Raw genomic sequence first — 24,197 nt, 5'->3', positions numbered from 1 at the left:
AATCTTTCAAATTCAGGAGAATTTTATTCAAAAGAGAATAAACTTCATTTGCAAAAATTTCCAGCGCTTGCTGTTGTCTGAGATATTGATGTATAGTGGCAGTGCAGCTGGCTGAGTTGGGGACTGGGACTTGTTATAAGACTTTTCAGCCTGACTCTTCTGGTTTTTTGCTACATTAGCAACACTTCATTTCAAGACTTTGGCTTTCATTTTTAATAAACGAGAGCTCTGCTTTTCTTCTTGGACCAGGTTGTCATGCAAATCCTCTCTTTAGAGGGACAGGGTAATAAAGTGTGTTTTCCCTTGTACATAAAGTTTTATAATCTGCTTTTTTTTTTCACTTGATAATATGTTACAGACATCTTTCTTGATAATGATAGATATACCTATTATTTATGGTGGCATAGAATTTCATTGTATGGGCTGTACCATAATTTACCCAACCAAACTCCTATTACACATTTAGGTTGATTCTAATTTTTACTATTATTGGCAATGTGCTATAAATGCTGTGTGTTTGTGTAATTTCACATATGTACAATTATTGGGATTAATTTCTAGATGTGGAATTCACAGGTCAAAGAGACACACAATTTACATTCTTAAATTTTTTTATAAATTATCCTCCAGAAAAGTTTCACCAATTTGTACTCTTAAGTGGAGAAAATGTCAACCTACTTTTTCTATCAGTTTAACGTTAGTCCTTATTGACAATGTGGATTAGAAATTTTCTTTTTTAAAAACATTCTCTTTTGTTTTGCGTGCAGAGTTTGGCCTCCTCCCTCTTGAATTGCTAACTTTTTAATGCTCCATTGTTTTTTTTAAGTCTGCTTGAATTTATAGAGAAAGGCCTGGTTTGTGGTGTTGAGGGGGATTCCATCAGTGATTATATGGTCATCACTCACTTCTGCTGTTGGGTGGTCAGTGATTACTCCTTACTCCACTCTCAGCTGCACTGCTTTTCCTTAAAGGGTGGGGATGGATCTGGAAACAAGAAGCATAGGACTAACTTTACCTGCTTTCTCAGGGTAAAATCCATGTTTCCCATCATTCTCACACAGGTACAATTCTAGAGGTGGGGCCAATGCTAAGATAGACAGGAATCATTTTATTTATTTGAAGCTGGCAAATAAGAGGATTCAGGGGCCTTGCTTTCACCTGTGTGTTTAAGAGAATGGTTTTGGAATCAGACAGGCTTAAATTCAAATTCTGTCTGTGCCACTTACTTTCAAATTAGCTTGGACAAGTTATTTATCCTCTCTAAACCTCAGTTTCCTCATCTGTGGAAAGGGGGCTATAACACCTACCTCTCAGGTTGTTAAATGGAATAAATGAGATAACATTTATAAAACACCAAGTACAGTATTTAAAATATAGTAGTTGGTCAGCAAAATTGTAGTTACTAGTAGTACCAGTAAATGATGACTAGTAGTAAGTAGAGTAGCTAAAGTTTGCAAGTAATGAGTCTTCATGAAAGTTTTGTGAGCTTTTGGAGAATGACATTAGTCTTTGTCTTTTTTTTGTGTGTGTGTGGTACGCGGGCCTCCCACTGCTGTGGCCTCTCCCGCCGCGGAGCACAGGCTCCGGACGCGCAGGCCCAGTGGCCACGGCCCACGGGCCCAGCCGCTCCGCGGCACACGGGATCCTCCCGGACCGGGGCACGAACCCCCGTCCCCTGCATCGGCAGGCTGACCCTCAACCACTGAGCCACCAGGGAAGCCCTAGTCTTTGTCTTATGTTTTAAGTTATGGCAGCATGGTATTTCTGGATAGGTTAATTTTACTGGGAGTATCCTGGTGTTCTTCATGTTCCTTTCTTTGGTTTTTCCTCAGATGTGGAAGAGCTGACACCAGCATTGGATTTACTTTGCTCAGCAATTAGAGAAAATGATTCTGAAACTCAGAGCAAACACTTTTCGGAACAATTGCTTAATCTTACACTGTCTTTCCTTAACAAACAAATAAAGGAGCTTTTTATTCACAATGAAGGTAAGAACAGCAGCAAAGAAGGGGATAATTAGTCCATTCTTATGTCAGGACAGAGATATAAGTGGTCCTATTGCGTGAGAGAGCATAAGCCGGGGAGTGCCATTTGCTTAGGTTGGGTAAAGTCAGTGTGTAACTGAGTGAGTGAATGGGGTTTTAATACTGGGAAATTTGGCAGAAAGAACTAATCATTGTGAAGAGGGTGAAAAGGGTTATATTAAAACATGGACATACTTGTAAATAGGAGAAAGCCCAGAGATTTTTTGTTTGACATGAAAACGCTGAGTTTGAATTTTGCCATTTTGTAAACTTCTTTATAATTATAATAGCTCATGGTTTATTCTGTCTGCGTGCACACGCACACATACACACACATTTATGTATATGAAATTGGCACATTGGTGTTTTCCATAGGGCTAGATGAACATCTACAGAAAGGAGTGAACATTTTGACCAGTTACATTAATGAACTTCGAACCTTCATGATAAAGTTTCCTTGGAAGCTAACAGATGCTATAGATGAATATGATGTAAATGAAAATGTCCCCAAAGTAAAGGAGAGCAATATATGGGAGAAGCTCAGCGTTGAGGTAAATATGAGTAATTATCACTTCTTTTATTTGCCAAATTTAGAGGATCTGAGAAAACGATAGAAGAAACAGAATTTAGAATCTGTACACTTGTGATTCAGAATCTTTGGCAAGGGTTTTAGGTTTTATAGATTTTTGGATCTCTGGGCACAACTTCAAATTTATGTCTACAAGTTTCATTTATTTAATTCAGAACACAGATAAGCTCCCTCTTTATGCCAGATCTGCCCATTTGGATCCAGGGACAAACATCCAACCCCAACTCATTGTGAACTGTCACTCCTTCAATGTCTAGGGCCTGGCACTTTGGACTTATGCATTCTGCCTGACCCTTGAATAAATCAAATTGCTGCTGTTGATTCTATCTTAGGAAAATTTTGTTTTATGACATTATTGCTTAGAAGTATATTCGAGTCTTATCTCAGATTCTAGTTAAGATATTTTGTAAATTAAGTTTCCTGTATTTATCAACTTGCCTTTCCTTTTATAGTATAAGTTAATACAGCCAAACTCTGATTCTTTTTTCTGACTAGGGACTGGAAGAATTCCTCTAACCTCTTGGAGAGTGTTGGCATTGGAAAGACAAAGGCCAGAATAGCTTAACCCAGAGGATCAGAATTGATAGGGTTTGAAAGTTGATAAGGTTGAGATGCTGCCAGGTTCACAAGACTGCTCTTCTTGGGGTGGAAGGGTAGGGAAGTACCTGCTGTGACTGCATTTTCTGTCTCTTAATCATTCTCTAGCCAAAAATTACTTGATTTTCTTTCCACTCTTTTGGGCTTCCCTCTTCCCAGCTCCTTCGCAGGTTTCATGTACTGTTTTCCCCTCTTTTAATGTGCTCCATGGCTTCATCCATGGTCTTCTGCTCTTTTTACTCATAATCATTGATTTCTAATTTGGGGGGAGGGACCTCCCTGGCGGTCCAGTGGATAAGACTCTGCGCTTCCACTGCAGGGGGCACGGGTTCCATCCCTGGTCGGGGAGCTAAGATCCCACATGCCACAGGGTGCAGCCAAAAGATTAAAAAAATTAAATTAAAATCTAATTTTAGGGGAGGTTACAGTCCACTTTGATGAAAGCAGTGGACGCTGTCTCCAAAAACATGCATATGAATGCATGTTCTTTTTAAAATATATATATATCTTCCTAAAATATATATATGATTATATCACCCTTGCTTTTAAGATCCTTCCGTGGCTCTGCATAAGTTTCAGGATAAAATCCATCTCACACACACAATGCCCTTTACGATGGAGCCTTTGCTTTTCTTTCAAGTCTTGCCTGCTACTCTCTTCAGCTTTTTGTCCAGTTATATTAAGTAATTTGGAGTTCTCTGAATGTTTGATACTGTTTCTTGCCTTTATGCCTCTGCATATAATATTCTCTCTTTTTGGAACACATGTTCTTTTTTCAATAAACGTGTGTAACACATACTTGTCTTTAAAACTTTTACTTCATCAGTCATCTCTACTAGGAAACCTTTTCTTTTTTTTTTCATCTCTCTTATTTAGATGTTCCTTTTCTGGACCCTCCTCTCTGGAACCCTGGGATACCTATATCATCACCCTTATCATACAGTACTATAATCAGGGCTTTATTTGCATTTCTTCTACTAGTCTAAAACCTCCTAGAGAGCAGAGTCCATCTTTTGGTCAATTCATGTCCCCCTGTGCAAAGCCCCAAATCTAGTAGAAGGTTTTCAGTAAAAGTCCCTTATTGAGGTACTCAGTAAATGTATAAGTCCCATGTTGATAATCATAATAAGGTAATAAAAAGGAACTCAAAAACAAATATTTTTCTTCCTTCCTTCTTTCCTAGGAAGTTATTGCCAATGCCATTTTAAACAACAAAATACCAGAGGCACAAACTTTCTTCAGGATTAACAGTCATTCTGCTCAAAGACTCGAGGAGTTGATTAGAATAGGCCTAGATTTGGTCTTTGACAATTTGAAAAAGAATAATATAAAGGAAGCCTCTGAGCTTTTGAAGAATATGGTAAGTAGCATAATCTGTTTGATCATAAAGTCTCTAATGTAAGAGAAGTTCTCTTATGTATTTAATATAATTTCTGGTTGATAGAAAAATTGATTTGTATTCATAGATGTGTCACAAACTAAGAAATTTGTGTAACTTTTACTAGGAAATTATGACAGTAATACTGGGAAACATTCTTTGGTACTAAGAACTTTCTTGAAGAAATTTTTGATTGGAATTTCCATCATTTGTTCTCTGTTAGATTTGGTACTTTGGTTAGAAGGAGACAGTGTTTCTCATAAAAGGTTTCACACATGTCAGAGCATGCACAGGACCTCATTATTTGTTGGGGGACATTCTTTATTGTCTGTGTGACCTCTTATATCTCCATTTGAACTTTCCAATGGCTTTTACCTTTACTTTGTGTTCCATGGTTTTACTTCATTTGAGAAGGGAATGTCCTAGAGGTGGGGTTCCTGGACAAAGCTGAGATCTGGGCCTCATCTGCGTGGTTGAGGTCTTGCCCATGGTAACTTTCTGGAAGTTCAGAGGAGTGAAATTATGTAAAGGTTGTTATTTACACAGACTTTTGTCTTCAAGTGAATCATCATAACAGATAACTGTAATTTTGGTACTATGGTAGCCTGGCATTACCCTAAATTGTTCTATGTGCTGCCTTTCTTCTGGCAAACAAAGTGCCTTAAGGACTTTAGGGATAGGAAGTAAATATGCATGATAAATGTAGAAAATGAATGTTTACAAGAGCTGAAAAGTTGTGGAATTCTAACAAGGCATATGTCTATAATAGAGTACTTCTGTATTTAACATATATTTATGTTCAAAATAGCTCCATTACAAATTGTAAGTTTTCTTGATTTTCTGTGTTTACTTCAGGGCTTTAATGTAAAAGACCAGTTGCTCAAGATATGCTTCTATACAACTGATAAAAACATACGGGACTTTTTGGTAGGTAAAGGTGAGACTAAGTAGTTTACATTTTCTAGTAAATGTTGGTGAAACTTCAAAACGAATTATTTTAATATTCAACTAATACCCAGTAAGTAAAAATATGACAACTCTTTTGTCTTTTTAAATGATCATTTTGCATTTGTGGTAAAGGAAAACTTGTGTGAATACATACATTGCCTCAAAAATTCAAAACACAATTCTTAAATGATATTTAATATCACGACATTTGTTTTGCAAATGTTCTTGATTTTTGTGAGGTCACTGCTTTAATTACTTTTTATTCAAGGTTGAAACTTTAAAAGAAAAAAATTATTTTTCTGAAAAAGAAAAAAGAACTATAGACTTCGTGCATCAAGTTGAGAAGTTTTATTCAGGACATTTCCAAGAAAATATGCAGATCCAGTCTTTTCCCAGGTAGTCTCATTAGCCCCCTTTTTATAACATGGGAAGAATATTGTAGACAAGACTTAGCTTATAACTGTTAGCATGGACTTTTTATGTGGAACTGAGCTTACATTCCTTATTAAGATAAAACTTGTATCATCTAGAAGGGACTTAGGAATTCCCTGTCATTTCAATATGTGCATAATCAGATATATATTTTTAAGATAATAAATACAAAATTAAGAGTATTGAATTTTGTTTTCCCCAAAAGAGTAGAACTTCTTGAGCAGAGAAGAAGGAATGATGCTTTTTCCTCCAAAATTAAAAAAATTTCATATTGCTCTTTTAGGTATTCAATAAAGGAACAGGATTTTTTCAAGCACAAGTCTGTTTTGGACTCATTCCTGAAATATGATCATAAAGATACAGATAAACTTAACAAGCAAGATCACAGAATTGTGTTAACTTGGGCTCAGTGGTGGAATCAACTAACACAAGAATCCATCCTTCTCCCCAGGATAAGTCCAGAAGGCAAGTGTGAAAGAGCCTAAAATCTGAACATAGTGAATGAGGATTAAATTAGGCATTGGTATTTGAATATTTTGGTGTGTCCTCATTTTAGAATTCCTTTTGGGGAAAAAATATATTCAGTTACTTTAAAATGCAAGTCATTACATTGAGCCCTTTTTCTTGAGGTTTTTGTAAGGGATTTATAATGTGATAGTGAAAGAGAAAAGTCACGTCGTTCAGTGAATTGAGATTTCAAGGCTAAGAGTTCTCTTCCCCGCCTCAGAGTGACATTCTTTGATTTTCCAAATAGTCTTTGGTTTCTTCTTATTTAAACTGAGGATCTGTATCATACCAGGGCTCTGGGGAATAACTAACACTGGCAAACAGTGGTAATTCATAGGGTGTCAAATTCGTGTTTATTATTATAGCCAGAGTTTTTATTTATATTAAGGAAAAGAAAAGGGAAAAAGAGGGCTGAAAAGGTAAATGAAACACACAGAAAATTCCCAAGTTTCATTTAACCACTGTAGTAATGAGAAGAAACATTTAGCTCTTCCTCCAGCTGATATATCGATTATAAAATGAACGACACCACAAAAGAGGAAAATAGTAAAAGAAGCAGAGGGCCTGAATAATTCATCTGTTATATAGATATTTGTCCAGATCATCATATTTATTCAATTAGTGTTGAGCTTTGTGTCAGTAATCATCATTCATTGCTATTTTAAAATGTATTTTGTTCTTAATGTAGAATACAAATCATATTCTCCCGAAGCCCTCTGGAGATACCTCACAGCTCGCCATGATTGGTTCAGCATTATCTTGTGGATTGGAGAATTTCAGACCCGGGATAGTCATGCCTCACTTCAGCAGAACAAATGGCCCCCTCTGACTGTTGACGTTGTTGATCAGAATACTCGCTGCAGCAACTACATGAGGAATGAAATTTTAGATACGCTGGCCAGGTACTGTAAACTATGGGGATGTGTAAAAGGCAGAACAATAAAATACAGTGGTGCAACTTTTCCTCTGAACTGCCATAAATCCAATATGACATTGTTTCATAATATTGATATTTTAAAATTGAAAGGGCATTATTGTATATTGAGGTTTTTAAATCACATGCATTTAACATTAGGTAGTGAATAGGCTCTCAAATTCTAGATGAAGATTCTCCCCAAAACACTGTATATGCTTTGGGGTAGAAATGGTAAGCTCTCCATGGGGGTACAAGGACCAAGTGACAAGAGCTTGAGATGAGGATACCTTAGTATCCTATAATGTTTCCCACTCTTCTCAGTACTATCACTGCACCCGTACGCCATGTATGGCCTTGAACTAAAGAGGACTGCTCAATTAAGAAAATAGTGAGGGGAAGTATCACTTGAAGTGATAACTGAAGACTTTAAACTTTTTTTAAAAAATTTATTTATTTATTTGTTTATTTTTGGCTGCGTTGGGTCTTAGTTTCTGTGCGAGGGCTCTCTCTAGTTGCGGCAAGCGGGGGCCACTCTTCATTGCGGTTCGCGGGCCTCTCACTATCGCGGCCTCTCTTGTTGTGGAGTACAGGCTCCAGACGCGCAGGCTCAGTAGTTGTGGCTCACGGGCCCAGTTGCTCCGCCTCATGTGGGATCTTCCCAGACCAGGGCTCGAACCCATGTCCCCTGCATCAGCAGGCAGATTCTCAACCACTGCGCCACCAGGGAAGCCCAAGAATTTAAACTTTTAATTCATTTCTAAAAATAATTGTTAGCTTGAACCATGTGAACTTGCCGTTTGTAGAGGTGAAAAATGGTTGAATATCAGCAATTTCATAGAGCTCAACCTGTCTCCCTAAGCTGTCAAAATAATATGAGACTTAACATATTTGTTAATTTTTAAGTTTCTTAAAATTATTTCCCATGTATTCTTTTATATTTATACTTATTGGGGAAGTATAACTGTACTGTCCTACCCAACTTAAAGATGTGGAGAGGGAGATCTAAAGAAGTTAAGAGCTTTGCCTAATCCAGTTACTTACAGGCTTCAATCATTTTACCCCTGACTTTCTAGTCACTGTTCTTTTCATTGCACTAAATCCTTTTCTTCTTGTTTGCTGAAAGTAGACTTTTGTATAACTTGTATGCTTATCAAATATTTTGCTTAATACTTGATTGTTTATAAAGATAATATATATGTGTTTTAACATGAATTATGACAATAATGAATTAGTGAGATCTACTATATTAACAGATTAAAGGGAAAAAATCATACCACCTGATAGATACAGAAAAGCATTTGATAAAATTCAACATCTATTTATAATAAAACCTATTAGCAAACTAGGAATAGCTGCAAACTTCCTTAACTTTAAAGAGCTGTTAACAAAAAATCTTCCAACTAATATTATACTTAATGGTGAAACATCACAAGCATTCTCTTTAGATTTGGAACAAGACAAGCCTGCTATCAATTCTTCCCAAGTTGATCTTTAGATATAGTGCAATCTCAATAAAAATCCCAGCAATGGATTTGACAAGCTGATTATAAATATTTATATGGAAATTCAGAGGGTCAAGAACAACCCTGAAAAAGAAGAACTTGCCTTACCAGATATTAAAACTTACTCTAAAGCTATAGCAATTAAGACAGAAGAGTGAGCATAGTAACAGACTTTTTAAAAAAAATTATTTATTTATTTTTGGGTGCATTGGGTCTTCGTTGCTGCGCACGGGCTTTCTCTAGTTGCAGTGAGCAGGGGCTGCTCTTCGTTGCAGTGTGCGGGCTTCTCATTGCGGTGGCTTGTCTTGTTGCAGAGCACAGGCTCTAGGTGTGCGAGCTTCAGTAGTTGTGGCATGTGGGCTCAGTAGTTGTGGCTCATGGGCTCTAGAGTGCAGGCTCAGTAGTTGTGGTGCATGGGCTTAGTTGCTCCGTGGCATGTGGGATCTTCCCAGACCGGGGATCGAACCCGTGTCCCCTGCATTGGCAGGCAGATTCTTAACCACTGTGCCACTGGGGAAGCCCTGAAACAGACTTATATATGTATGCTCACCTTATATAGGACAGAGGTGGCACTGCAGAACAGTCTTTTTGGAGGAAAGAATAGTCTTTTCAACAAACGGGGTTGGGATAACTAGATAGCTATATGGGGGAAATGAAATTGGACCCTCTGCCTTATATCATGCATAAAATCAATTCCAGGTAGATTTTAAAACCTAAATGTAAAATGTAAAAATTATAATGCTTTTAGAAGGTAGGGAAGAATATCTTCATGACCTTGGGAGTAGGGAGTGCTTTCTAAAAGGCCTGACGGGGCAAAGGAAGACAACAGTTACTGAGACCAAGGGAGCTGCCTGGCAGGAGTTGTGTCTCTTAGTGGAGAATGTCAGCCAACCTGCTGTCACCTCACACAGAGAGCGCCAAGGTATCCCCATCCTCCCTTTTACTTTAATTCTTATCTCCTGATGGGAGTCTCCCATAGGAAACGAAACCAAAACAGAAACCTGAGGGCACAGGAGTCTTCTAGAGCAACCCATACAGGTGAGCCTCCAGGGACGCAGAGCAGGAGAGTAGAGCTTGGATCTGGAGGGGAAAGATACCAGCACACATAGACATTTCACAAAAGAGGAAACACAAATGGCCAATAAACATATGAGAAGATGTTCTTCCTCATTTGTAATCATGGAAGTGGAAATTTATTTTACCAAAAATCTAGGAACAATGACCATCAAAGTTAGAGCAGATAAGTAAAATGTAGTATAATCATACAGTGGAACACAATACAACAATGAAAACTAAAAAACTATAGCCATAGGTATCAACATGGATAAATCACACAATGCTGAGCAGAAGAAACAAGACAACAATATATCTAAGATGTTCCCTTCTTACATAAAGTTTGAAATAGGCAAAACCAAACCTTATATTATTTGGGGTTACACACATGGGTGGTAAAACTATATGGGTGAATAAAAGTAAAGGAATAGTTATCATGAAAGTCAGGATAGTGGTTACCTCTGAGGGCAAAGCACATGTAAAGGGGGAGGAATACAGAAAGGACTTCTAGGTACAGTGTTCTGTAATCTGGGTGGTGGCTATGCAGTGCTTCTCTAAACTCCACATAATATGTTCTCTATACTCCTTTAATGGTATGTATGATGTATTTAACAGTAAACTTATAAAAAATATTTAAATGCAAATTTCTGTTCTTTAATGGTTGGTCTATTTTAATTATTCTGCTTTAATTTCTTAATGATCTTGTTTGGATATTTTGGTGAATCCCTCAGTGTGTAAAGCATCTAGCTTCAAGAGTTAACCACTGTTGCCACACTGGGCTGTACAGTTTCAGTAAAAACAAAGTAATGAAGGTAGCTTAGTTTAGGTTTTTGAAATATTTATATTTAATATAACTCGAGACTGTCATTACTACATTAAAATACTACAGTGGTGCAGAAACCTTTATTGGAAACTAGCAAAATACGTGTGTCAGAACATATTTATGGGGTAAGAATTGGCAGTATTAATTTGTAAATACTTACTTTTAACTAGTTGAGACTATTTAACAATGGAAATGATTTGGTCTGCTCTGAATATAGCAACTTTTTAACTTGCCATTTTTTATTTAAACCTGCCCAATAGGAATGGAATTTTTCTTACATCTGAACTAGAAGACTTTGAACTCTTTCTCAAAAGACTGAACCGTATTGGGGGCGTGATGCAAGATACCCTCCCTGTTCAAAACTATAGGTCCAAAGATGGTTGGGATTTCCATTGTCACTTCATTCTCTATTGTTTGGAACACAGTCTGCAGTATCTTCTTTATGTCTTTCTTGACTATTACAAGTGAGTACTAAGAATTAACTTGTCCTTGAGCAGGCCTTCACGTTCCGTCTTTCCATACTACTTCTGAATGTAACTTTTAGGAAAATATTAAGCATTCTCGTGAGGAATACTGATCTTTTTTTTTTTGCGGTACGTGGGCCTCTCACTGTTGTGGCCTCTCCCATTGCAGAGCACAGGCTCTGGACGCGCAGGCTCAGCGGCCATGCCTCACGGGCCCAGCCGCTCCGCTGCATGTGGGATCTTCCCAGACCGGGGCACAAACCTGCGTCCCCTGCATCGGCAGGCGTACTCTCAACCACTGCGCCACCAGGGAAGCCCAATACTGATCTTTTTGAAGTAGTTCCTCCCACTCTAACATTTGGTACATCTTTTAGTTCAATACCACATTCAACTGAATGCTTATTATGTGTTTTTTGGTGATGTTAATTCTGTAACATCTCTGTTAACCTTTTAAATAACTAGAAATTAGAAAGAAATGCTTTACAAGTTTAAAAGAGGGAGGATTCTAAAGGTTAACTTGGACTTCTTTAATATTTTCATTACCAAACAAATGTTAAAAACTTTGAATTCATCGCCACTGCAAGGTATCTTAGAAATGCTCTAAAGTTTATATTTAGATAGACAGATATCAATATATATTGATGTCTAAGGTCAACCTGCAGAATTGTATCTGTGGCCAGTGTTAATTGCTATTGGTCAGTAATAATAAAAATAGTAGTCTCTAACATATGAGTGCTTACAGTGTTCTTGACACTAGGCTTAGTACTTTACATGCATTATCTCATTTAATCTTCAGAAAACCCTGTGAGGTGGTTACTTACTCCCCCATTTCACAGATGAGGAAACTGAAGCTTTGAGAGAGACTAAGTGCCCTATTTAAGGTGTACAGCTAGTAATTGGTAAAGCTAGATTTAATTATACTTATGTTTGATTCCAGAGCCCACATTCATGTGCTAAGGAGAACATTTTTATTTTATTTTGTGTAGTAAAGACTAGGAAGTCAAGCAAAGGGTATATTTCTTGTTCATATCATTAAGACTTACTTGAACACAGAAATGTTTTCCTCAAAGCTACTGGCAAGTGAAAGTTTAAAAGCTGTATTTTTAGAGGACCTGTTATGAGCCTTAACTGCTTAGTCCCAGCTTATCTTGTAGTTATGTAAAGGTTTTCAAAAACCTCTTAAGTTTGAAAAAGCTAAAGAGCTTTTGTTGTTAAAAAAAAAAAAAACCAATACAGCGTATCTTCAAGTGCAAAGATATCTGGTAATCTTATACAAAGTTGGTAAAATTTCATCACAATAGGAAATACGTTTTAAGTGATATTATCCCTGTCTCTAAAATTCTCTATTTCCAGATCATAAGGCATATGTAAAACACAACACAAGACTGGGATTATATTGTGTTATATTTACTTTTTAATTACAAAGTTCTTTTTTTTTTATGCTAGTTATCACCTGAGCAAACATGGTTTTAATTGCCTGTCTTATCCTCTATGTTAATCAGATAGTTTTTTTGTTTTTTGTTTTATATACAGACTTAGTCCTCCAAATTGTCCCTTCTTGGAAAAAAAAGAATTACATGAAGCTCACCCTTGGTTTGAATTTTTAGTTCAGTGTCGACAAGTTTCCAGTAATTTAACAGGTATGGGTGTATTGTATTAAATAACAAAACTTGCTTTGGATAAGTAACTGGTCTGTTGAATGGAATTTAAATTGCGAACTCTTTGAATAAACTGTCTAGCTGTAGACAAATATTTGACCATAATCTAGACTCAAGCTTTATTTAAAAAGCAAAAGACCAAAAATGTTAGCCTCTTGACAGTGAAGAAAACCAGACTCGGAGCAGATAGCATGTGTAGTTATGTTGGATATCTCTTATCCTACCAGTTCATCACAGGTTCCTGCTCTTTGGTAGACTGAGACCCTGTTTCCATGAGGAGGTGATCTGTCTTCCAAATGGCTGCCCTGAATCTTTCAGTAAGGAACTCCAATTGGAGTGAAAGTAAATCCATAGTATATGTGGGATTGTTGTGTCTTCTCTAGTGGAGCCAATGATGGAGAGCCTTGCTCTGGTTATAATCAGGTAGAAAAACCCTGTGACCCCTGAGGGCTTAGTGGGCGTTATTCTAGAGGTTCAGGAAAGGGGACAGGCCAAGCCACAACATAGGCAAGGAATGTCAACAGCCAATCTTTCACTTTTATGTAATGCCTGGTTTCTTTCCTAATGAATAATTTTTTTCATAATGTGGGTTGAGGTTTTTTTGGTTTTGTTTTATTTTTCTGGAGATCATAAAGTAACATGTTTCATTGTTAAAAAATAATAATAAAAAAAGGAAGCCACAGACAACTGTCAAGATAACACCTCAGTAGGTAGATAGCTTAAGTGAACAGGAAGATAACTATCCATAGGGAACTCTTGATATATTTTAATATATTTTGTTCTGGTTATTTTCTCTATACTTTTTTTTTTTTTTTTTTTGCGGTACGCGGGCCTCTCACTGTTGTGGCCTCTCCCGTTGCGGAGCACAGGCTCCGGACACGCAGGCTCAGCGGCCATGGCTCAGGGTCCCAGCCGCTCTGCGGCATGTGGGATCTTCCCGGACCGGGACACGAACCCGTGTCCCCTGCATCGGCAGGCGGACTCTCAACCACTGCGCCACCAGGGAAGCCCCTTCTCTATACTTTTTTTAAACCTAGTCAATATTGTTTTTCATTCATCCAACAAATATTTATTTATCCCCTACCTTGTGACAGTGTGTAAGTGCTAGGGATATAACCAGAAACATCTATGTATTTGTATATTGTGTTTTTTCATATAGTAATTATAACATAAGAATTTTCCTATGTTCTTAGAGACAATGACCATTTTATGTCTACATAATATTTCATTGTATAGAAATACTCCTATTTAATTTACTATGCTCTCATTTTTTGACATTAAGGCTGTTTTCAATTTTTCCTATTATAAATAATAATCTTGAGTATATTTGAACATAAAATTTTTGTGCTTGTTTCAGATTATTTCCTTAGTACAGATAGGTTCCTGGATATAAAATTCCTGGGTCTGGGGTTATATGCATTTTGAAGTTTCTTGATATAAGGCTAGATTGCTTTCCAGGAGGGTTACACCATTCTTTTCTGTAAGTCCCAGCTTCTGTGCACACTGACCAGCTCTGTGCTTGAGGATGAATATTTTTAAAAATCATTGCTGATTTGATAGGTGATATATGGCATCTAATTACTATTTTAATTTGCATTTCTTTATTGCTAATGATTTATATATTTTTATGTGTCAGACATTTATATTTCCTTGTTTGTAAAATGGTTATTTCTTTTGTCCATTTATCTTTTACAGTCAGTATTTTGGGCTTTTGTATTGATATGAGCTCTTTGTTGAAGGCATTAATTGTTAGGTTGTCATCTGTTATTGATTTTTCCCCTTGTTCATTACTACCTTTCAATTTTCTTTGTTTGAATGGAAGTTTTTATTTTTATGTGGACCAATCTTTCTTTTTTTCCCTTTGTGACGTTTTCCCATTGCTCTTAAACTTAGAAAATCCTTCTTACTGTGGATAGAGTTAAAAATTAATTTTCTTTCTCAGAATTATGTAATCCTTAGTTTAGTATTTCTCTCTCTCAAGGAGAAAAATGTACTCTCTTATATTTCAGATCCCAAACTGATCTTCCAGGCTAGCCTTGCAAATGCTCAGATACTGATTCCCAGCAACCAGGCCAGTGTAAGCAGTATGCTATTAGAAGGACATACCCTCCTGGCCCTTGCTACCACAATGTATGCCCCTGGGGGCGTCAGCCAGGTATGGACAGCACTTTGACCTGTTATGGCAAAATAGGACTGATTTTAAATTTAGAAGAAATATTGGTGGATTTTCTAGGTCTCAGTTGATATTAAAATATAACCACTTACAAGTATTTCATTAGATTAAAGAGCATAAAACAAGGGTGAATTTTTAAACTTTATATCATATCCTCTTAAGTTGAAAGGAGACTGCTATAGTCAGCCCTCCATATTCGGGGGTTCTGCATCCACAGATATGGAGGGCTGACTGTACTACAGCATTTTATATGAGGGACTTGAACATCCCCGGATTTTGGCATCTGTGGGGGTCTTGGAACCAATCCCCTGTGGATACCAAGGGGCGACTGAATGTTGTATAGCGATTTTTTTCCCGTTTATTTGTTCTCTAATACTCCAGGTTTGTTTTCAGGATAGAATCAAGATCTAATTGCTCCTTGGAGTAAGTATACTTTAAATCTGTGACTTGGGAATTATTCTCTGTTATTTGACCTCTTTGGGAGTTAAAAAGGAAATCATAATTTTTAGCTACCCTTAAAAACTCTTTTGAGTAATCCAGTGAAAAGTTGCCCGTCTCTGCTTTTTTGAAAGTATAGTGTGGCTGGTTAGAGGGAACTTAAGAATTCTGTTAAACATCTAATCTGCAACAGTTTGTTACTGATGCTAGCTTAATTTAATACCACCTCTTTTAGATTGTTGCAGTATACCTTAACTTCATGGTTATTTATTCTTCCTGTTTTTGATCACCTGTCAGAAATCAGTCAGAATAACTTGAGACCTGAGAGGAAAGGACCTAAGAGTCATCTAGTCTAGTAGGTTTTTTTCTTGTAAAATATTCACTATTTAATATCTGAAATTTTTAAATATTGTAGTAGAGCCTTTTTTCAAACAGCTTTTCCTTATGCAGTTTGAAGACCACTGATCTAGCTGAACTTTCTAATTCTGTAGATGGGGAAACTGAAGCCTGCCTGATATTAAATATCTAGACCAAGGTCATACAGCTAGTTCGTCTTAGAACCAGAACTAGAACTATTGGCTACTGACTCCTTGTCCAGTGCTGTTTTCACTACCACCTATTATATTAAACTAATCTTGTTTCACAGGCTACTTATGAAAAAAGGACTTAACTTTGGAGAAGAGAAAAACATTATTCTATACCATGTTATCTTTTTATTTAGGTTGTTCAGAATGAAGAAAATGAGAACTGCGTGAAGAAAGTAGATCCCCAGCTACTGAAGATGGCATTAACTCCTTACCCCAAGCTTAAAACTGCTCTCTTCCCACAGTACACTGCCCCTAGTGTCCTGCCACCAGATATTACACTCTACCACCTGATTCAGGTACAGTATTTAGGAGTATCAGTCAGCGTTCAGCCAGGAAAACAAGAACCACTCTGGGTCTTCCAAATGGAGGACATTTAATATAGGGAATTACTTACACAGAATGATAGCAAAATGGAGAAACCAAATGTGTGATGATGAGACAACCCAAAAATTAACAAAGAAGGAAGCAGTCAACACTCCCTAAGGCTGCAAGAAAGTGGTGTTGTCTGAACCCAACAGCTGGAGCCTCTCTGGGAGCTAAAATCACAACCGGGCTACCTACTGGGAGCTGGGACAAGAGGGTAGGGCTGGAACCATGCAGGAGATGCCCTAGAAAACAAAGAAGGGGAAAATATCTTGGTTTCTCCCCTCTTGCCACCTTTAATCTCCCATGTTTTCTCTCATGACTAAACCTATCTGGTAGCCAGAAGGCAAATGAGTTTGGGAAATGCACTTCTCTGCAATTCAGGGCAGAACATGGGAAAGGTAGAAATGGATCTGAGAGCAGACAGATAGTTGGCCAGCATACTTGTCTGCTACTTTCATTGAAAGCTGCTTCATTCTACCACTGATAATTTCTGTCTCTTCTCAGTGAATAGGGCTGTTTATTTAAGTCACCTTTAGGACAAAGACCTCTTTAAGAACGTGAGAGACTTCCCTGGTGGTCCAGTGGTTAAGAATCCGCCTTCCAATGCAGGAGATGCGGGTTTGATCCCTGGTCAGGGAACTAAGATCCCACATGCCGCACGGTCAGCTAAGCCTGCGTCACGCAACTACAGAGCCCGTGCGCCTCAAGTAGAGAGAAGCCCCAACTAGAGAGCCCACGTGCCCAACCAAGGCCTGATGCTGCCAAAAACAATAAATTAAAAAAAAAATGTGAGAGAGCTATGAACCCTCTATCCAGAAAAGTTGCACATAATTTTGCTTCTATTTCAGAGGAATTCACAGATTCCCTGAAACCTATCCAGGGATCCTCAATTAAGGACACCTTCTTTTGCTCATTTCTCATCTCAAAAGGCTTTTGCTTTTTTTCCTGGGTACAAATATTCCTACAGTGTCTTCAGTTCAATCTAAACTCTATAATCCTATGAAGGTACAAAACCTCTCTTACTCTAATGTAAAATTTTATAGGGTACAGACTGGTGCTACTTAAAAATGTGGTCCCCAGGCAGGTGCCAGTCCATGAACTGCTTGTTGCTGGTATGTGTCAGCAGGGCTGGGTTTTTTTTTTTTTTTTGGTTTGTTTGTTTGTTTTGTTTTTATGTAGCAAGACTTTCTCAAAGAAGGAAGCAGTAAGCTAGATTTATATTTATCACAAGCTTCTTATCTCATTGCAGATCGGCACTTTGAGTAACATTGGTATATAAACTAGATATAAGTAGATTATATAAAAACATAGTTTTACTACCTAAAGTGGATTCAATCAGCCTAAAACATAAGAGGTTTCAGGTTGTTCTTTGTTCTGTTTTCAGGTTGACTGATGCAATTATTTAGTCCTGTTATTTTAGGAAGAGTATTCCTTCCTTAATAGACCACAAGATTCTTCTCCCTTAATTTAAAATTAAAGCTGCTTTGGAATTCCATGGCAGTCCAGTGGTTAGGACTTGGCACTTTCACTGCCATGGCCCAGGTTCAATCCCTGGTCTGGGAACTAAGAATTAATAAGTCAATACATACATACATGCATACATAAATGCATAAATAAACTTAAAGCTGCTCTTTTCTTAGCCATCCAGATCTTGGCCTAAGAGTTCTCTTGTCTCATATCCCTCCCACCATCTATTTACTGTCTTTGCTAAACCTTTGGCCTACAGATTTCAAAACACCCAGCGCTCCTTGCTCTCAAACCTTTTCTGACTGACCTGATCTTAGTTGGCTGTTTTTTCTTTGCTGTTGTTATTGATGGTTTGGTCATCACATTCCTTTAACCCTTGATCTAGTTGTCTCACTCTTTCCTGACCTGCCTCAGCACACCTTGTTGTATTTACGTGGTAACATTTTCTAACCTCTTAGTCCTCTTGCCTTTTGATTCCAAAGGACTTGTAAAGCCATTTTTACATTATAATTGATGCTGGTTCTACCAAAAGAGAGTATACTTTGCAGACATAGTTTGAAGTGCATAGAGTCTTCAAAAGGAACATAACCAGTTCTATTTTTATTAATGTAGAAAAATGTCTCATATGCTTGTGTTCAAAGAATTTATGTCTAGAAAGATAAAAGTTTTTAATTGCCCTGAAGAAGGGAAGCAGACTGCCTGTGAAGCTCTTTCATATGATTTTGTTTACTTCACTTTAGAATCAATTAACTTTTAACTCTGATTTGACTCTTCCCCTTTTTCAGTCATTATTGCCCTTTGATCCTAGCAGATTGTTTGGCTGGCAGTCTGCCAACACACTGACTATAGGAGGTAAGTCATTATGGATTCTTCTTGCTTTAGAAGCATTTCAGCAGTGTTGACAGAAGTTCATTTATGTAAAGCCAACCTAGTTTCCCCCCTGCTTTCTATTTTAAAAATAAAGGCACATTCCACTGGAAAACATTTTCTTTTTTTTTAATTGAAATATCGTTGATTTACAGTATTATGTTAGTTTCAGGTGTACAGCACAGTGATTCAGTTGTATATATATTCTTTCTCTGATTCTTTTCCCTTATAGGTTATTACAAAACATTGAATATAGTGCCCTGTGCTATACAGTAGGTCATTGTTGGTTATCCGTTTTATATATAATAGTGTGTATATTGTTAATCCCAACCTCCTAACTTATCCCTCCCCACCCTTTCCCCTTTGATAACCATAAGTTTGTTTTCTGTGTCTGTGAGTCTCTTTCTGTCTTGTAAATAAGTTCATTTGTATCATTTGTTTAGATTCCACATATAAGCTATATCATATGATATTTGTCTTTGTCTGACTTATTTCACTTAGTATGATAATCTCTAGGTCCATCCCTGTTGCTGCAGATGGCATTATTTCATTCTTTTTTATGGCTCAATATATATATATATATATATATATATATATATATATCACATTTTCTTTATTCATTTATCTGCTGATGGACATCTAGGTTGCTTCCATGTCTTGGCTATTGTAAATAGTGATGCAGTGAACTTTGGGGTGCTTGTATCTTTTCTGATTATAGTTTTCTCCGGATATATGCCCAGGAGTGGGATTGCTGGATCTTTTTTTTTTTTCCCACTTATATTTATCCTTTATTCTCATAAATAATATCAAGACACTCTCTATGTTGAATCAGCTATGGAGAATATTAAAAAACAAACACAAAGCTCTCACTGGATGTATGATGCCCTTCCTTAGATTGGCTTTTACATTCTGAAACATATATAGAAGAGTGTATATAATGTAAATGTATGGTAAAAATAATAAAATGAACAGCAGTATACCCTCCACCCGGCCTTTTTTTTTTTTTTTTTTAATTTGTGGTATAGTTGATTTACAATGTTGTGTTAGTTTTGGGTGTACAGCAAAGTAAATCTATTATACATATACATATATCCACTCTTCCTTAGATTATTTTCCCACATAGGCCATTACAGAGTATTGAGTGGAGTTCCCTGTGCTATACAGTAGGTCCTTATTAGTTATCTATTTTATATATAGTAGTGAGTATATGTCAATCCCAATCTTATGATTTATCCCTCCCCCCCTCCCCTGCCAGTTACCCCCTGGTAACCATAAGTTTGTTTTCTACATCTGTAACTCTATTTCTGTTTTGTAGATAAGTTCACTTATACCCTTTTTTTAAGATTCTACATTTAAGCAATATCATATGATATTTGTCTTTCTCTGTCTGACTTACTTCACTCAGTATGACAATCTCTGGGTCCATCCATGTTGCTGCAAATGGCATTATTTCATTCTTTTTTATGGCTGAGTAATATTCCATTATATATATATGTACCACATCTTCTTTATCCAGTCCTCTGTTGATGGACATTTAGGTTGCTTCCATGTCCTGGCTATTGTAAATAGTGCTGCAGTGACCATTGGGGGTGCATGTATCTTTTCGAATTATGGCTTTCTCTGGATATATGCCCAGGAGTGGGATTGCTGGATCATATGGTAGCTCTATTTTTAGTTTTTTAAGGAACCTCCATACTGTTTTCCATAGTGGCTGTACTAATTTACATTCTCCCCAACAGTGTAGAAGGGTTCCTTTTTCTCCACACCCTCTCCAGCATTTATTATTTTTAGACTTTTTATGATGGCCATTCTGACCATAGTAAGGTGATACCTCATGGTAGTTTTGATGGAAAACATCTTCTAGGAAGCTGAATTGAAAACATACTGTGAGTTAAAAGTCATTGTATGAGGTCACTAGTGCTTTACTTGCTGGGGAATGTAATATAGACCTTCTGCTTAAATTTCTCCCTTTCCAAAACTCCTTGTTCACTTGCACTATAGTATTATAAAGGTTAAGAGCATAGGTGTTGGCATTAGACAAAACCTGGCTCTACCATGTAATAGCTGTATGACCTTGGGCAACTGATTTAACTTCTCTTCAGTTTTCTATAAAATAAGGTAAGTGACAGTGTCCACCTCACATGTTACATGAGAATGAAAGGAGACAAGGCATTTAAAAAGCTCTTGCGGTTCCTGACACATGGTAAGCACCAGATGCGCACACACTGCCATCCTCTCTAGACCATAAAACTTCCCCTGATTTTTTTTTTGTGCTGTTCTTAAACTCTGCTTTTTCTATTTCTTTTTTACTTATTCATTTTGAATTAGCCTTTAATATCATATTACCTGTGGTGCCTCTGCCTATATTACTCTAAAGGAGGCTTCAAATTAGTACTTTTCACATAATATATACCTTGTAATATATACCCTGTAAATATTTATTGACTTATGTAAAAGTGCATTTTCTAATGTGTCAGTTTTATAAGTTCAAATTTCAATATATTGAATTTACCTAGTGCCTAGTGCAGTGCCGGGCCTATAATAGATATTCAATCGATATTTGTTCAGTGCAGGATAAAGTAGTGCTTATTGCATTTTCAAGTGAAAATACTCATTCTAATCTCAGTGAGGTTACTGGAGAGTAGACAGAATCCCCTGTACTGTTCTAATGGCTCCAACTCCATCAGTTAGCCAGAGTCCTGAGGCCCTGGTGGAGATGGAGCACTCTCCTGGGTACACAGAGGAAGTTGAAGGCATGTTCCCTGCCTGATTTTTAGACGTTTAAAACATATTTGAGGAAATAAAGCACAAATTAAATGAAACAATTATCATGAAGACATAATATGGATTTTTAAAATTGGAGAGTTGTATTTAATTAGAATGTTGACTTCTTTTATCATATGGTTTTACCACTGAAAGTAGCCACAAGGCAACTGCGTGGTGATTTGGCTTCAGCAGGCCAGAGAAAAATTTCTCTTCAGGTAGAATTGTCTCTTATACAAAATCTCCATACTAGCCACCAAACCACTAAAAAATCAGGGTCTTATTTGAATAAAAACTCAAGTTTGTTCATTCAGCTTTATATGAACTCAGCAAATATTGCATGAATGAATGGCTTTATATGTAATTGTAAGTTACCAGAGTCACTCTGATCTTACAAAGAATACGGATAAGGTGTGTGACAGTTTTTTAATCTCAAAGGAGGTATACTTTTAAGTAATAGCTTTGTAAGATGACAGACGCCTCTAAAGTCTTCAAGTCCTGTTTTTTTAATAAGAGCTAAGTCACAATATAAAAAGCCCTTGGAATTCCATGGGAGGGATACAACTTTATTTCAGAAATAAGCTTTGAACTTTGAAAATAAGAGCAGATGCACTGTTAACAGTTCAAAATGTTGTTTTGTCTCATTTTTTTAATAGGTAGTAAGCAGTTAAGAAGCAGTTAACTGTTCCTATCAAGCCCTAACTTTATTTCATACCAACTTTTCACATCCAAATATCTTTTGAGTTCATATTTTTCTAAAAAGATTAAAAAAATTTTTTTTCTGCTTTTTTCGTGGGCACAGAGGAACTTTGAACTACTCTGCTGGTCTTGGAAAGTTGGTACCATGATGTAGATAATAAGGTGCTCTATGAATCCAAAGTCAGAAATTACAGGTAGTGATAAGAAAAGTTTATTAGGAGGGTATTAATATGGAGAAAAGGATGTTCTTCTCAAAGTATTTGTTGGAGAAAGGTACAGTGAGTTGGCCTTGGTGAATAGAGGATTCATATAAATATGAGCTGCATGAATGAATTAAAACGCTACACTTGCAAATCATTAGCAGAGATTTTGTAGTTAAAGGGTTATTGCCACTGTGAACTTAATGGATCATCAGATACAAAATTAAAGCATCTAAAATAACAAGTTCAGTAGGGGAAAAGCATACTTTATAAGTTTTTATGCAGCTTCTCAGGTACACATTTTTGTATAAAATGAGGGCTACCTCCACACATTAAAATAAAATTATTACGTCTTGGTGGTTCAAAGTGATACACAGTGGTACAAAATGATTATAGCAACCAGTTTTCTTTTACCATTGCAGAGTAAAGTTTTCCACATGCAGATCTCAAATTAATCATGGTGAGGTGCAGAGGATTAATACTGCTTCACTTTCCCCCCAGATGCAGCGAGTCAGCTCCCACATTTCTCTAGCCCTGACCTGGTTAATAAATATGCTATAGTAGAACGTCTGAATTTTGCTTATTATTTATATCATGGACGACCGTCGTTTGCGTTTGGTACTTTTCTGGTTCAGGAATTAACGAAGAGCAAGACCCCCAAGCAGCTGTGAGTATTTAAAACATAATTTGTACTCTTAATAAAAGGCATATCTGTGTACTTTTACACATGCATATAAATGCATATAAAAAACCTATTGGAAACATACCACAGTTAGTAATTATATTTGACTGGGGAATTATGTATATATGTATTTTTTCATTTGCGCTTTTCTGTATATCCCAGGTTTTTGGCATTTTAGCTTGTCTTACTTTTGTGTTTTTTGTTTGTTTGTATTTCGGCCCGCGCCACGCAGCTTGCGGGATCTTAGTTCCCCCCACCAGGGATTGAACGCATGCCCCCTGCAGTGGAGGCATGGAGTCCTAACCACTGGACCGCCAGGGAATTCCCTTACTTCTGTTAATAGGAAAAAAAGATTAAAATATATTTTAAATAAGATAATAAATATATCTGAAAACAATGTTTTTAAATAATGATCCAGGAGCTTGCCAAATGTTAGCAATTATTATAAAGAGGGAATTCTATAGTGAGATGTGAATTCTGTATTTAAGATCTTGGTCTTTTATAATTCACTTTTATAAAGCACAGAATTGGGAGGAGTATTTGATATAATCAGCAGCTAAATACAGATTTATTTTATTTATTGTTTTATAGTTAACAAAATAATGCATCTTTATGTTAAAATATTTAAGTAGGTCAGAAGGGTGAAAAATGAAAGAAGAAAGTCCCTCATTCTCTCATCTTCATTCTACATGGTATATAAACATGGTTAATTTCTTGTGCATCTTTCCTCGAAATTTTTCTATTCATGTAAAAGTACATATGTGAGTCGTTTAAAATGTATGCGCTTTATGATGTCAAATTTTAGGTGGCATTAATTTTCTTGGTAGTTTGTGTACATACTCACAATTAATAAGATCATAAGGTGGCAGTCTTTCATAAGTTCTATTCCATGTTCCCTGAATAAAGTTGGAAGCAAAAATAATTTGGACTATGAGTAGGCATTTTAGGAGAAGGTAAAATATAAGGGGATAGGGGGCTATGGAGCCAGAAGGCGACTAAAATCTACCAAGAACCTAAATGAAAAAGGGAAGGGGGAGGAAGTCAAAAATCGCATGCATCTGATG

At 36.8% G+C, this 24,197-nt stretch overlaps 1 protein-coding gene across 1 annotated transcript in view; it reads left to right on the top strand.

Moving 5' to 3' along the window:
• SPG11 (SPG11 vesicle trafficking associated, spatacsin) overlaps positions 1 to 24,197 on the top strand; it is a 75,586-nt gene that overhangs the window by 16,071 nt on the left and 35,318 nt on the right. Inside the window, exons 9-21 of the mRNA XM_060096764.1 lie at positions 1,833 to 1,988; positions 2,400 to 2,575; positions 4,394 to 4,570; positions 5,444 to 5,515; positions 5,805 to 5,932; positions 6,252 to 6,433; positions 7,164 to 7,377; positions 11,030 to 11,233; positions 12,767 to 12,873; positions 14,901 to 15,046; positions 16,224 to 16,385; positions 18,708 to 18,774; positions 22,953 to 23,118. Of these exons, the coding sequence (XP_059952747.1) occupies positions 1,833 to 1,988; positions 2,400 to 2,575; positions 4,394 to 4,570; positions 5,444 to 5,515; positions 5,805 to 5,932; positions 6,252 to 6,433; positions 7,164 to 7,377; positions 11,030 to 11,233; positions 12,767 to 12,873; positions 14,901 to 15,046; positions 16,224 to 16,385; positions 18,708 to 18,774; positions 22,953 to 23,118 (1,957 nt within the window). The remainder of the gene's footprint in view (positions 1 to 1,832; positions 1,989 to 2,399; positions 2,576 to 4,393; positions 4,571 to 5,443; positions 5,516 to 5,804; positions 5,933 to 6,251; positions 6,434 to 7,163; positions 7,378 to 11,029; positions 11,234 to 12,766; positions 12,874 to 14,900; positions 15,047 to 16,223; positions 16,386 to 18,707; positions 18,775 to 22,952; positions 23,119 to 24,197) is intronic.

The sequence above is a fragment of the Mesoplodon densirostris genome, chromosome 4 (genome assembly GCF_025265405.1).
Source record: "Mesoplodon densirostris isolate mMesDen1 chromosome 4, mMesDen1 primary haplotype, whole genome shotgun sequence".
NCBI classification, from domain to species: Eukaryota; Metazoa; Chordata; class Mammalia; order Artiodactyla; family Ziphiidae; genus Mesoplodon; species Mesoplodon densirostris.
This window is presented reverse-complemented; position numbering and strand designations above follow the sequence as displayed.